At 36.2% G+C, this 16,693-nt stretch overlaps 1 protein-coding gene across 2 annotated transcripts; it reads right to left on the minus strand.

Moving 5' to 3' along the window:
• Nucleotides 1-8,575: 8,575 nt before the first annotated feature.
• LOC121726912 lies at nt 8,576-14,039 on the minus strand. Of its 2 annotated transcripts, XR_006035589.1 has the most exons (7): nt 13,885-14,039; nt 13,591-13,636; nt 11,187-11,329; nt 9,975-10,070; nt 9,582-9,688; nt 8,787-9,197; nt 8,576-8,750 (listed from the first exon to the last, which is right to left on the minus strand). XR_006035589.1 is itself a non-coding variant. In XM_042114557.1 (6 exons), the coding sequence occupies exons 1-6, from the start codon at nt 13,906-13,908 to the stop codon at nt 8,999-9,001; spliced, it is 615 nt and encodes a 204-aa protein (XP_041970491.1). In that variant the 5' UTR covers nt 13,909-14,039; the 3' UTR covers nt 8,576-8,998. The 2 variants fall into 2 exon arrangements, 1 of the variants encoding a protein (XP_041970491.1); XM_042114557.1 differs by having other exon boundaries at nt 8,576-9,197.
• Nucleotides 14,040-16,693: the final 2,654 nt, after the last annotated feature.

Below are 16,693 nucleotides of genomic sequence, written 5' to 3' on the forward strand. Positions count from 1 at the left end.
GCCTCTGGTGCAACCCACCCTATGACAGGAACCCCTAAAGCATTATCACTTAAGTTTTGTTACACCTTGTATATATTTTAACGTTTGGTTAAAATTTAGTAAGAGTGAAAATAAAAATATTATGGGTTAACAAATGTTTTACAGGACCACCCCCCTCGCCTCCTTGCCACATCATGTCACACTTCGTCAACCCCATTTAGATGTGACATACTTTATGGATTAACCCTAAGTGTTATTACTCAGTTACCGAGCGATTATTTGAAAAAAAAATAGGTTCCTTTTTAAAATCGAAATAAAGGACTTGTAACCATCGAGAAAACTGCATGTAGAAAAAATCCCATGCAATTTTTTTCGTGGCAGCAGAAATATTACGGCTTATTTTGCTCAGTGTTCGACCGACCGCCGTGCGGCGATAGCAGCTAAGTTATTGCAGTAGTTTTCCAGTATGTCCTGTAGTTATTTATTGAACTGTGCGTCACAAGAGGAAAACGAATAAATTATACTCCAATTGACTTATTCGGTTGCTGATAAAAAGCTCCTGGCCCACATAAAAGTCTTTCGTGTGGGAGCAGCGAACTGTAGAGTTGTGAGACTTGTGACTTGTGAAGCAATCCCATGTCAAGATGGCCGGCGCCGTATTGAGTTTTCCCTGTAAGTATGTTGTTCACTGACATCTTCAAAATACTGTAACGACAAAGACCATAAACTTTAAATTAAATGTGTTATAATTTTCTTCTATTTCAGATATGGGAATACTTGCGATTCTTCTGAAGACTATGACATTGGAGGCTGAAGCTCTGACGGCTTGGGACTGTAGCCGTGACGGGCTCAAATCTCGGACTGTGTATCTCAAAGATCTAAGTGAAGGCGAGAAAGTGTTTTTAGAAAGCATGAGGATGTATTTGGGCGTTGAGTACCCTGATGAGTTCGCGTACAAAATCAAGCGAGTACCGGGATACACTGCCATCATTGAAGAAGACAAGTTCCACATCATTCAGTGCGAACCCGTCGTAGCACTCCTCCTGCCACAGGACAAGTGTTACGATCGACTGCAGATTGTGTATCACGATAATATATATTTTTTGACTCCTTGGACCTATATTATTACTGAAACCGCCAACGAAATTCCGTTCAACGCGCCAAATTTACGAGACTACGAGCTGGAAGGTTCTACGTACAAAATTCTGTCGAGACCAGGGGTAAGTCTAGAACCTAGAAGAGATAAGAATTTCGAAGAAGATCCTGTGAATTCTTCGCCAAAATTAACGCCAAAGGAGACAGAGTATCGACGACGACGAAATATCGGTGGAATCGACACGGTTTCGAAAGAACCAATCGAATCATATATGTATAGACTGGAGCATCCCGAGTTAGATCTAGAACCTAGAAGAGATAAGAATTTCGAAGAAGATCCTGAGAATTATTCGCCAAAATTAACGCTAAAGTACAAGGAGACAGAGTATCGACGACGACGAAATATCGGTGAAATCGACACGGTTTCGAAAGAATCAATCCAATCATATATCTATAGACTGAAGCATCCCGAGTTAGATCTAGAACCTAAAAGAGATAATAATTTCGAAGAAGATCCAGAGAATTCTTCGCCAAAATTAACGCCAAAATACAAGGAGACAGAGTATCAACGACGACGAAATATCGGTGGAATCGACACGGTTTCTACAGAATCTATCCAATCGTATATGTATAGACTGGAGCATCCCGAGTTAGATCAGGAACCTAGAAGAGATGAGAATTTCGAAGAAGATCCTGAGAATTCTTCGCCAAAATTAACGCCAAAGGAGACAGAGTATCGACGACGACGAAATATCGGTGGAATCGACACGGTTTCTACAGAATCTATCCAATCATATATGTATAGACTGGAGCATCCCGAGTTAGATCAGGAACCTAGAAGAGATAATAATTTCGAAGAAGATCCAGAGAATTCTTCGCCAAAATTAACGCCAAAATACAAGGAGACAGAGTATCAACGACGACGAAATATCGGTGGAATCGACACGGTTTCTACAGAATCTATCCAATCATATATGTATAGACTGGAGCATCCCGAGTTAGATCAGGAACCTAGAAGAGATAAGAATTTCGAAGAAGATCCAGAGAATTCTTCGCCAAAATTAACGCCAAAATACAAGGAGACAGAGTATCAACGACGACGAAATATCGGTGGAATCGACACGGTTTCTACAGAATCTATCCAATCATATATGTATAGACTGGAGCATCCCGAGTTAGATCAGGAACCTAGAAGAGATAATAATTTCGAAGAAGATCCAGAGAATTCTTCGCCAAAATTAACGCCAAAATACAAGGAGACAGAGTATCAACGACGACGAAATATCGGTGGAATCGACACGGTTTCTACAGAATCTATCCAATCATATATGTATAGACTGGAGCATCCCGAGTTAGATCAGGAACCTAGAAAAGATAAGAATTTCGAAGAAGATCCTGAGAATTCTTCGCCAAAATTAACGCCAAAGGAGACAGAGAATCGACGACGACGAAATATCGGTGGAATCGACACGGTTTCGAAAGAACCAATCGAATCATATATGTATAGACTGGAGCATCCCGAGTTAGATCTAGAACCTAGAAGAGATAAGAATTTCGAAGAAGATCCAGAGAATTCTTCGCCAAAATTAACGCCAAAATACAAGGAGACAGAGTATCAACGACGACGAAATATCGGTGGAATCGACACGGTTTCGAAAGAATCAATCCAATCATATATGTATAGACTGGAGCACCCCGAGTTAGATGGCTGGGGTCAAAACTCAACTAAGAAACCGTAAAAATTGCTTATAATAGGATAGGATGGGAAGAACGTAGATAGACATCAATAGAAAACATAATGTGCTTGCTTATTTAATTTAAAGTTTTCGTTTTCTTATACAATAAGAATTAAATTTTTTGCATATTTCTTTTATGGGCTTGAAATAAAAAAAGTATTTTTTTAATTTTTTATTTATTTCCACCCTATTTAACACTGTACACTGTACAACTTTTAAAAGTTCCAGAAAATTTGTTTTTTTTAAACTTTAAATATTTAATGTGATAGAAAATATACTTTTATTTTTACCAAAATAATATAAAGTATCAGCAGTAGAATGCAAATTACTGACCGATCGAATGTCGATCGGAAGGTAAGAAAGCATTATTTGGTACTCGTAATTAAATTTTGTTCAAATTGTTCTCAAAAGTAGCCCAATTGCCAAAGCAATAAATGGCTCCTGTTTAGCATTCGTGTACTATTCCACAAAAAATCGAGCTTTGAGTTAATATTGTTTTATTCCCTAGAACATAAGGGCAGTGAAATCCATTTTTTTGAAAACCCACTGTAGCATATTCTAGAGTACTAAAATGGTTATTGCTTATTTCTGTAAGTGCGATTTTGTATTTAGCATTTAATTACTATGAACGCCAATTTGGACCGCAAATATTTTTGATCAAAGTAGTAGTTTCCTTGTTAAAGAAAAAGTTTGATATAAAATCTTACTCCCTCTTTTGTCCCCTTAGAGGGGTGAGGGGAAACATTTTATACACAATGTTAAATTGGAAAATACAGTAAAAATTATGAAGTACGTCCATTAAAGAAAAAAGTTTGATACAAAATCTGATCCCCTCTTTGGTCCCCTTAGAGGGGTGGGGAGAAAAAATTATACCCCAGATGTTAAGTTGGAAGAAGACAAATATATCTGCGAAAACCGCATTCAAATCGGATCAGTAGTTTTCGTGTGATGCTGGAACAAACATACTGACAGACAGACAGACAAAAAACTAACCACATTTTCGGCTTCTATAGCGATGTAGTGACAGCCCCTGCTAATAAGCAGGCAAAATTCTGTACATTAAAGATATTAAAAAAAATAATATTTTTTTTTAATATCTTTAATGTACAGAATTTTCATTTCTACAGTTTTATTATAATATTATGTATGTAAGTATAGATTATTCTAAATAAAGTAAGTATGTAAGTATAATATTAACTAAAAGCAATAATATCCATATTAATATTATAAATGCGAAAGTGTGGATACTTTTTATTCCGGAAAAATGTACGGTTCCTGAGCGATAAACGAATTTTAGCACAACGGAGTTGCGGGTGTCATCTACTTAACTATATCTTATATATAAAATTCTCGTGTCACAATGTTAGTCCGCGTACTCCTCCGAAACAGCGTTACTGATTTTAACCAAATTTTATAATGGATATTCAGTGGGTCTGAGAATCGGCTACTGGGTACTTTTTATATTGATAAGTGCATTTGTTGAATAAATAATAGTAAATTATTACAACTCGAGACTGACGGCGACCATTGTACTTTGTGCGACGGGATAGCGATGGACGTTGCCATGGTGACATACTTATTTAGTCACTTCAATAAAATAATACGGGCGAAACACTTTATATGGCAAAGAAACGTTTGTCGGGACAGCTAGTTATATTATAGAATATAGTCAATATTCTAGCTTTTGCGGAAAATAACATTGACTATAATTAGAATATTAATTATAACAGTTAACGTTGTTTTCCTGTATCTAAATTTATCGTACGTGCATGACGTAATCTTTTGGGTTTTTCGAGTACAGCAAATATTATTAACAATATACATTGCCAGATGGCGAGCTTTTTGATTTTGACTTAAAAGGGCTCCCTCACCCAGAGCATTCGCGTGTAATGTAACATTACAGAGACGAGCATTACATCAGTGAAGAAGGAGAACCTCGAGAATCGAGCATTATAATGCGCACCTTGTAAGGCTTTTGAATTGTAATTATAAGTACAGTTTACATAATATTTTGATATAACAGCTTGGAACCTATAATAATATTATTTAGGTCCTTACATAATATGAAATTGGCGTTTTGTTGTACAGGCCACTTTGATCTCAAATATCTCCTCTTTAAGAATTCCAAATTGAAATTTATATATTCATTTATTTGGTACATTTGAGTTTCCAAAACAGTCAGTCAATATGTTATAATATGTATATGTATATACAGGGTGCAATTAAACCTTCCTGCCAATTTTTTTTCAGGGCTTAGGTAATATTAGGAGAGTCCATTTAACCAAAAAAATTGGGTGTTATATATTTTTATTGACATATTTCATCCCATTTAAAATCGTTGCAGAACGGTCACTCGCGGCGCGGGGGAATTAGCGGGGGTTTTTTAGGATATCTTTCGGAAGCTATTTCTCAACATTTTAGTACTGAGTGATTATAAAAGAAAAAATACGTGTATTTTTATTTTTAACAAGGATCAATATATCAAAATTTTTCAAACCAACGATTTTCATGAAATTTAGTATATACTTATAGGGGGTTTCGGGTGCGGTAATCGATCTAGCTAGGAATAATTTATAGAAACTGTCATTTTATTCGTGTTTTATCGAATACCGAGCTAAGCTCGGTCAAACAGCTAGTATCATATTTAAATATCGCTTTATTTACGAATATGAATTCCACCGTGGCACGAGTGCTGCAGAAACAGCTCGAAGAATAACAATGTGTATGGCGCTGTTGTCGCAAAAGAAAACACGGTACGGTTTTGGTTCCACCGTTTTTGTTCTGGAAATTTCGACCTTCAGAACAAGCCCCCTGGACGACCCGAGGCCAAAATGAATAATGAAGAATTAAAGGCTATATTTGTGGAAGCGGATCCATCGCGAAACACTTCAGAGTTAGCAGCAGGCTTCGGTGTAAGTGATAAAACTGCTTTAATCCACTTGAAGCAAATTGGGAAGATAAAAAGACTTGAAAGGTGGGTACCTCATGAATTGAGTGAGGCAAACCAGAAAACACGCGTCGACTGCTGCGTTACATTGCTCAACCGACACAATAATGAAAGGATTTTAAATCGGATCATTACTTGTGATGAAAAATGGCTCCTTTACGATAATCGGAAGCGTTCGTCGCAATGGCTGTCCCCTGGAGAATCAGCCAAATCCTGCCCTAAGTTACTCAATTAATAAAAAAATTAATTGAAATTCTTTCAATTACAATAGGTATAAAACTATGATTTGCCCCACAAATTTCTGAACATTGACCAAAAAAAATTCCTGGTCAATTAATAAAAAAATCTTGTTTGATTTAATCGACCAGGTTTAGGTATCTATAATTCACCTATTAAATTATTTACATCAAACAGGATCTAATAATCCTTTAGGAATTAATAGAAACTTAGATAAAATTCCTTTCCACCCATTTTGCACATTTAAGTTACAATTACTATATGACTACTATTCCACCTAATGTCATTTAGGTCCTTTACTATATGACTAATTTGCTAGTTGGGTCGTGTCACTGGGCGCTTGCCCATACAAAAGTGAAAAAAGATTTGGTCTTTCAGCGCTGCAGGCTGCTACTTTCACAGTGAACTCTCCACAAGGAACACATACACACCCTAAACTCTAAAGTAATATCACTTAGTTTTGTTTCACCCTGTAGGTACTACTCAGCTTTGCTATACCTATTCGATTAGATTAGCTATTTTGACTTATTTTTATTCACAGGTACTCAAATTCAGAGGGTTTTTAATTTTTATTAAGAAAACCTCTTTCAGGAGTGTCCTCATAAAAATATATGGACCGGCCTGTAAGTAAAAAAATAATTAAGTAAAAAAAACAAAATTGTGGAAAATTAATTGTTTATTGTAATAATATGTTAAAAAATTGTAAAATATGTTATGCGAGCCTCTTTGCTTACAATGAAAAAGCTTTATATATACAGTGTGTAACGCAACGAAGTCTATGGTGTGTAGGGGTCCCCTGTATATAATTCACTTTGAAAGTGGCAGCACTGAAAGAGTATTTCGTTGAACGTTTGTATGGGCAAGACACATGACGCTGGGGCGCTTGCCCATTCAAAACATTTTTTCCTCCTTTAGCGCTACTCCTCTTACAGTGACCTCTATATTAGGGACACAAACGCACTCTTAAATTTTATTGCTTTGTTTTGTTACAACCTGTAGATTAAATAAATTGTAAAAAACATCATGGTGAAAATTGAAAAGTCAATCGTTACAACGTTAAGGCCCAATTTCAACAACGACTGTTAAAGCTAATGCTCAAATTAGTATCACGTTAGGTACCTCATTCGTTTTTCATAATATTATGAATGCCCGAATGAAGGAGTAAGACATTAAATTTTAACAAGCTGTTTACACTAACAAACGGTGAAATTAGGCCTTAAGTAAGCAGATTATAATATATAGCAGATATTAAATAAACATTAAATGACAATAAAACGACAAATATGTAACTCCGAAGGCGATTAGCAATGTGGTTTAACTAAAAAGGACTACCAGATAGATTGGCAGATAACTATTTAGTCAGGCTATGTCAAGCCCCGATGATCACGATTCACGACGTAAGTTGGTTAGGTTACGTCAAACTCAGACACACAGACGAAGGTTTCGTGGGATAAATGCGATACACGTTGTGTGTATTTATACAGAATGTAACAAAATAAATTAAAGATAACACTGTGTTGGGTGTTTTTGTGTCTCTTATATAGAATTCACTGTGAAAGTAGCAGCACTGGTCGAATTTTTTTGTGATTTGTATGAGCAAGCGCCCCATCGTCATTAATTTCCCCATACAAAAGTAAAAACACTTTCATCGCTGCTACTTTTACAGTAATCTCTATACCAGCCACCAGGGACACATACGCACCTTAAAGTGTTATTCACTTTGTTTTGTTACACCCTGTAGAGCCTTAAAACTAGTAATAGGACGGTGGGGCAAGACGGCACACCTAAGGTTATGGCACAACTCTTCGTCTTATCGAAAGATCTATTAGGGCTCGCGCTGACTTGATACACGACAGTTTTAAGAAAGATTAGTTGCTATACAAAGTACACAAAAATGCATACACATCTATCTAAAGACTGTCGTGTCTAAAGTAAGCAAGAGTCTTTAGGTTCGGCACAGAGTTCAGACACAGCGAGAACGGCGCGCTTAGAGCACAAAAAATATACAGCCGAATATAGAACCTCTTCCTTTTTGCAAATCGATTAATTATTGAAGTATGAAATGAAAATGAAATGAAAATATACTTTATTGTGCACAATCAAATTACATAAACAAAGTTTAAAATATATGAATAAACAAAATAAGATGAAAGCACACAAAGGCGGCCTTAATACTAAGCAGCAATCTCTTCCAGGCAACCTTTTAAGCGAGAGGATTAGATTGCTGGATTTGGGTATAGTGCTAAAAAGTATATAACTATTGTAATATTGAAATATAAAAAGTTGAAATTGAAGTACCTGGATGACCGAGCTTTGCTCGGTATAGCAAACACTCATTGACTTCGTGTTACTTAATAACGCCATCTGCTGGTCGTTAAAACAATAAGTTGCTTACAAAATAGTATTATTATTCGCCAATAGATGTCAGGAAGAGTCATATTTTTCAGTTTATCGATTATCGCTAAAACACGAATAAAAAGACATTTTCTGAAAATGATTCCTAGCTAGATCGATTTATCGCCCCCGAAACCCCCTATATACTAAATTTCATGAAAATCGTTGGAGCCGATTCCGAGATTCCAATTATATATATACAAGAATTGCTCGTTTAAAGATATAAGATTATTATGCTTACTATTAAGCCGTTGGGACTAACCGAACACAATTTCTTGGAAATGCATTGTATTTTTACATTACATACACATGAGAATCGCGCGACTTAATCACGTGAACCAGGAAGTAAATGCACGGGAAACCTCAAAGTTTAAACACAGGAACCGCGAAGTTTAAACACAAGAACTGTGAAGCTTAAACACGGGAACCGCGAAGTTTAAACATGGGAACCGCGAAGTTTAAACACGGGAACCGCGAAGTTTAGACACGGGAAACGCGAAGTTTAAACACGGTAACCGCGAAGTTTAAACACAGTAACCGCGAAGTTTAAAGTAACCGAGTGGTTTCCACTGTATCTGAACTAGATGTTTTGCTCCCGTCACCGTGCCGTTCATTCTATTCCGAATCTCTCAACGAAGGACATAGATCTATAGTAGCATGAGCAGCACACGGGCAGCTGGGATTTGATGACTTCGGTCTGGTTGTTCCCCTTGGCGACCATCACCTCAAACGTCATGTAGTTCTGTTTGCACAGCGTCACGTACTCGCGCCGAGCCGGGAACACCGTGAAGCAGCTCGCTCCGGGATTCCTGGAAATGAGAAATATCCGGTCAGAATATCTATCTTAAAAATAGAAGTTATAGGGTATGTTGTCCAGTCGAGTTAAGAGATTTTGACCGGACCGAATATAGTTTGAGAAAATAAGTGAAAAAAGGTAGGTAAGTATGTTGATTTGATGAAAACTTTATATTTAGATATATTTAATATTATCGTTTAGGAGTTAGGATTGCTTTATCTCTTTTAAGGCTATATTTATAGGCGGCGGCGCGAACGCGCGGTTTGGCCGCTACACCGCGCGGTTTCTACCGGAGGGATACATACTCTTGAAAATTATTCTGCAAAATTTTGAATATCCGCGACATTCAATACAAATTACAACTTTCTCGTCTCTCTCAAACATAAGAACTACTCACAAGCATCTCTCCATGCGGACGCTCTGTGTCAGGTTAATTTCTGGCACTTGTATGACGACCCGCCATGGCTCCTCGCGCTTCTCACGAACCAGGTAAAGTGGTTGGTACTGAAATCAATTAATACCTACTTATACCAGTTGATGTCCGCGACTCCGAAACGCAGAAGTTCACTTATCGCACGAGAACCGTTAGTTTTTCCGGGTTTAAAAAGATCATAATACTATGTGCATAACCGTGTAAATTGGTATGGATTTTATAGGTACATTGATCCCCTACCAACGTTTATTTACACAAATAAACATAACTAATTTTATTGTTCAAGAGTGCAATTAATTGCTATTGAATAATTAAGGAGTAATTTATATTTCAGTTATATAAAAATCAAATACATACCGAGACCTCAGTGGCGCAGTTGTCAGTTTCAGTGAAATCGCTCAAACGATTTTCAAAGTCTATCGTCAACTCGGGAATCGGTTGCGGCAACACTTTCTGTAAGAAAGAACACAATATTACATAATTATGATTTCTTACTTAACAACAATTTTAAAATTTTAAGAACATAAAACATAATATTGAGATAACTCAAGACTCTGAACATTTGCGCAGCTGTATTCGACGCTCTCACGAAGAGAACGTCTACTGGCTCACTCGAGCCAAAGCATGGCTTACTTGACGGTGCCGTTGGTCAATGACGGACTGTATAAGGTCCACTATCGGGACTGTTTATGGAATATTATCCTTTGAGATTTCATAATTAATATTATATAATAGGTATACTAAACGATCCACTCCGCTCCGCTGCCTCCGCCCGTGTATATAAGATACTAGCTGTGCCCCGCGGTGTTACCCGCGGTTTAAGTGATATATCATAAAAGACTATGAAAAGTACCAATAATATGGTCAATACGGGATGACACAAGGTTCTATAACGGTTTATGGTAGTGATGATGATTAAGATGAAGGTAATTTGCATAGTAGCATATGTTTTCCGCTCTTAAAACTACGTCAAAACTCCCAATCTTGAATATATAAATAATCAGGAGTTCTCTCAGCACCTTCCGAACCATGGTATATCTTGGTGCAAAATCTTACTTGTTGGTAGCATATGCTTAGAATACTGCTCACGAAACCGAAGCCACCACATATTTCCATATAAATTTTGAGGAGTTCCCTCGATTACTTATGGATCTCCTCATCAGGTCGTTGAAGATAAAAAAAACGAACATAACACTTCCTCCATTTCGAAAGTCGGTTAAAATTGTAGCCTATGTGTTATTCTGATGTATAAGCTATATTATTGTAAAGTTTCATTAAAATCCGTTCAGTAGTTTTTGCGTGAAAGAGTAACAAACATCCATACATCCATACACCCATACATCCACACATCCATACAAACTTTCGCCTTTATAATATTAGTAGGATAAGATTAGTACACTAGTAAACAGATACCTACTACACTATTTTCTATACTAATCGGTCAAGTACTTCGTGAAATAAACGCGTTCATATTATTATCTTGTGATCGAAGGTTAATAATATTTGTTTCCACATACCTATTGGGATTAATATTTTTTATTTACAGGGGTAAGGTAAGATTAAACTTACGTAGTCCTTAAAAAGTTCCTTGAACCTGTCGTCAGGGTAGTCCTTGGGTTTGACGGTGCAGAAGGTCTGGTCGCGGCAGGAGTCGGCCACGTCGCGCGTGGCGCGCCGGTCTTCGTCCGGGAACACGATCACGTCAGCAGCAGCTTTAGAAGGTATAAAGTATAAAAAAACTGCATTAGGGTCAATTCAGACCGCAACGCGACGAGGCGAGGCGAGGCGCGGCGCGGCATAAATTAATATGGATTTGACAGATTTCAATTGCGTGAGACGTCTTGCGAATCTGTCAAATCCATATACATTTAGAAATGTTTCTACGCGTCGCGGTGCGATCTGAATGGGTTTATTAAGCCCCAATTTCACCAACGTCTGAGTGTTAAAAGCTTTTTAAAATGTCATGTCTTCTCTTTCATTCATAAGAAAAACGCAAGAGGTAACGTGATACTAATTCAAACTTTAACAGTCGTTGGTGAAATTGGAGCTAAGTCTAATCTACTTTACTGTAAAATAGTTCCTTTAATATTACACACGAGCGCTGGCTGCTAATTCCAAGAGCTCGAACTTAAGTGGCCACTGGCCATGCACCCGCGTCTATAGATCCTACCAGAAAAGCGGTGTTTTAGGATTAAAGACGACGCAATGATAAAATACACTTTTGATATTTCGGTAGGGTATGTGGCTCTCTTCCTAACGCGAATAGACAGTCTAATAGTTATCCAATTAATAAATGAATAGTTATTTTAGATACTACCTCAAAAAATAGATTATTATAGCGTATGGACTGAGTGCAAACACGTCGAAAACTCGGCAGCTATAAAAGTCTTGAGAGGCAAGGGTGGTCAAACCTTGACTTGTGAAGTGCACTCTACATAATATCAAACATATAACTTAGTACCAACTATCTTAAGACGTGCGTAATAATTTTTTGACATGGAACCGTATCAAAATCTGAAGAGTTTGATGACGATGTTTTTACATCATGTTCACAGTCATGCTATTGAAACTAATAGCCCTATTTTGCGTCTGGATGAGTGTATGACGCAACTGGTTCTTCCTAATATGAGTGGAATTACCAAACGACAATAGCTACACAAACTATGATAGTACTGTAATTACACTTTACAGGCATTGTGAACTTGTGACTCATAAATTGTGATGAGCACGTACGTAATTATTCTCAATAACATGAATATTTGTAACAAAAAACCGTTTATTACTTAATGTTAAATTGTTTTTATGTTCAAACGGCTTAACCAATTTTAGTGGAAATTTCTGTGGTAGCTTAAGCTTTCAGCGTTTAAACATTATTCCGCTCGTGCTGAATCCGTGTTATATTATTAAACTAGCAGACAACCTATTGTTACTTTTATCCAGTACATGTAATGGTAAAGTTTCGCCAGAATTTACTTAATTTCCCGCCTTCAGTTCTTTGCCTTTCGGTCACTGCAACTTTGTACTGTCTCCCGCTTTATATGGGGAGGGAATCTGGAATTCTTCCTACTCCTCCTATTTTCTTCTGATTAATTTCGTTGCGGGTCCCAACTCCCAAGACGGCTTTAGCATGTACCTCGGGCTCCCTGAGATCATATCAAAAGGGTTTTCGTGGTTGGATACCGCTGTCGATCCTGGCGACACAGGAGATACAGTGGTGGGAATGTGTGGTGGGCCAAAGCCCGATTTAATACTAGCTATTTGACCGGGCCTTGCTCTGTATTCGATAAAACACGAATTAAATGACATTTTTTAAAAATGATTCCTAGCTAGATCGATTTATCGCCAACGAAACCCCCTATATACTAAATTTCATGAAAATCGTTGGAGCCGATTTCGAGATTCCAATAATATATATACAAGAAATAAGAATTGCTCGTTTAAAGATGTAAGATTAATTCTAAAGTTTAAAAGTAATAACAACATGCAATGTATGTAAAAGCAAAACCGGCTCCCGACAAACCTGAAAAAGGTCCGGGGGGCGACTACATGTACTATCGGAGAACTTGATTCATACCTAAGCACATATCGGACGGATTAAGGGTTATGTTAGGCACAACCGACAAACTATGGAAGGATCAAGGAGGATGGAATATGGAACAATTAAAAAATCCTCTAATACAGTCCCTCCCAGTCCCAGAAAAGAAATGTTAAATATTCGTAAAATTTAGATTCAATTTAGATGCATCTTTGTCATATTGTTCTATCGAGAAAATTTTAACATACCGTATCGTGTTTCTAACTTAATATCCATGTTCTTTACCAGGGCTCAAAATATGTTCATGCCAAATTCCATCTCAATTCTCAACAGATTTAGCCATTTTAGCGTGAAAATGTAACAGACAGACAGAAATTGTAACTACATTATAATAATATAATATGTATCAATATATATCAGATAACTGTTGTAACTTACATCGTGAGTTCACATAGTGTAGAGATCCCAGATTCAGAATTGTGACCTAAAATGAAATGATTATATATTTCACATAATATTTTATGACTACAAATAGCCCGTTGTAATAAATGTTTATTTGTAAACAAACATCTAATTACGAACATAATAGTTCAACGATTATTATTGTATTTGTTAATTAATTACATGACATTTAAATTGGTAGCATTGTAGCATACATAAATCAAAGTGCATTAAATCGGAATATAAGCAGAGATTAAAGAGAAATAAATTAATAAATAAACAAGAACTTACTAAAGCAAGTACGTATCCCTTCATGTTCAAACTTCACTGGATAAAATAATATTTATTTGTACTTTGTATCCAAACACAAGTTATTTCTTAAGCAATTTAAAAACAAAAACAAAATAGTTAAACACACGACCGTCTTCTTTCCAGACTAACGTCCACTGAACAATCGCGCAAGGTGCATTAAAGTTCAAAGGCTAAGAAACTGGTACATAATTATTCATTAGGTATACATAACATAATAAAGGTCGACGTCTATCGTACTGTACAAACGCAGCGTTTTAAGACTACTGTGAGTGACTAGACGACACTTTTTGGGTTTTTAGCTGTGTCATAGGGGAAAATGTAAATATTTACTAGTGACGCGTAAGTGAACTAATTTGTCACTATTTTGAACTAATTTGGGTATTGTGAACATGACATATAATGCATTAAGCAATTATGACTCACGAATTAGTATAAACTTAACGAATGGTACCTTAATAGGAGATCTGCGATGTTTTCACGCAACAAAAAGTTTTGTTCGACTTTGTTTACTGCCTACAAAGTAAGGGAGAGTAACTGTGTCAAAAAATTTGTTCCGATTCTACAAAATGTTACCCGAATACATGCATACTTTAGGCAAGAAGAGGCCCGAATACATGCAAGATTTTTGTGTAATTACTAATTATAGAAGTGACAATTATTATTGTCAACGGCTTTATTTTGTCAATTTGAATGTAGTGTTTCGTAGCTATTGCCATATTATTTTAGTGTGCGAAAAGAACGTTGAGAACCAAGTTCAAAACGATTGAAGTTTGGGAGTTACGTTTCCTTAGTTTTTATTATTCGTAGTTTACTGTGCTATGTGCTCGCAGTGCCCTCTGCTCCAGCCTTGTGCAATATTACCTATTTATTTTTATTATAATATTATTAGTATCTATTGTTATGAAATAAAAATATGACCAAAATAAACTATTTTGTACTCAGTAAAGATGACAAAAACGCTATCTATCTATACTAATATTATAATTCTGCAGAGTTTGTTTGTTTGTTTGAACGCGCTAATCTCAGGAACTACTGGTCCGATTTGAAAAATTCTTTTACTGTTGGATAGCCCATTTATCGAGGAAGGCTATAGGCTATATTTTATCACGCTAAGATTAATAGGAGCGAAGAAACAGAGGAAAATGTGGAAGAAACGGGTTGAAATTATTTGAAAGGGCTTATTTGAACGCGCTAATCTCAGGAACTAATGGTCCGATTTGAAAAATTATTTCAGTGTTAGATAGCTCATTGATCAAGGAAGGCTATATTATGCTATATTTTATTACGCTAAGACTAATAGGAGCGAAGAAATAGAGGAAAATGTGGAAAAACGGGGGAAATTATATAAAATTGCTTATTGCTTATTGCTTATTATCTTATGAACTACTAGAGCCATTTTTATGTTATTTGGCAAACATGAAGAATAGACCACGTGTAGGGACAAAGGCTATTTTTTGCGGGGAAATTATATAAAATTTCTTATTATCTTAAGAACTACTGGAGCAATTTTTATGTTATTTGGCAAACATGAAGAATAGACCACGTGTAGGGACATAGGCTATTTTTGCGGAAAAATGTACGGTTGCGTGAAATCCCTAAATTACGCAAGCGAAGCCGCGCGGAACATCTATAATATAATAAAATCGTAGGAAAGTCGATTCTGCACATTGAATATTTTTGTATAATAATTAATAATACTTAGGACGTGATCTACTAGTAAATAATAAAATAAAACAATCTCGTTACTCAGTATTTATTAGTATGAGAATATTTTAGTATTAAAATAAATATACTTAAATTAAATGCATACAAGGTAGGTCGGGGTTATTTATAATAATTATCAGCTTTATTGATTGACGCTAAGTATCAGATATTCATAGGTTTTCCTCATAATCGAAGCGTCCATAGATATAGATATTATTATTATAATATTGGAATGCGCATGAGACTCTACTACATATTATCCGGAACTAAGTTTTTCGTATTTGTGGTTTTCCGGACTACCAATAACGATTAAATACCAAGTTAAATTTACAAAACCAAGTTAGGTCAAGTGAGTCTAAAGACCTCTTTCGAATTTTCCATGGGTCATGAGCCATGGCTAAGACATACCATGATTGTGAAATTGCCTACTTATAGCATACACAATCAAAGTTATAAACAATCATAGACGATAAATCTTTAGCCATCTCTTGGACCATCATTGCCCAACGTGGTGAAGCGGCATAAAATTAAGGTCCTTTAAATCCTATGGCTACTTACTATTATCTATTACAAGCCTCTTGATAACATTAAAAATTGGAAACCTCCGGCACAAATGAGCTCGGAATCAATTGATAAATGAGTCTTTAAAATCAGTAGTTTAAAAATAATTATTATTGTAGCATCAAACTGTGAACGTTAATCTAATACTAAGTCCCCCTTAAACGGATCTGGGTTAAGGTCCACTCTGATATTTATTTATGTAAGAGATTACACTTTAACCCAGTATTAACTTTACCCAGATTAACGCCATTGGACCTAAATATCTCAAGAGCGACCCCAACCGCCTTAAAAGACTTGCAGGCTTAGCATTAACCAGTGACAATGAAAAATAATAGAAATACTGACAGATTTCTTCGCATAATCTGTTGTTTTTGCCACTGTGGCCATGATAAGCGTGCTAAAGCATAAAGTTAATATACCTAGCGGAATAGAGCAACAATCTCGAGCTGTCAAACGTAACCGAAATTGGTTTCATCTGTGTTTAAAAATATGTGTACGTATACACTTACACAAGCATGATTGA

This window comes from Aricia agestis, chromosome 5 (assembly GCF_905147365.1).
Source record: "Aricia agestis chromosome 5, ilAriAges1.1, whole genome shotgun sequence".
Taxonomy (NCBI): domain Eukaryota; kingdom Metazoa; phylum Arthropoda; class Insecta; order Lepidoptera; family Lycaenidae; genus Aricia; species Aricia agestis.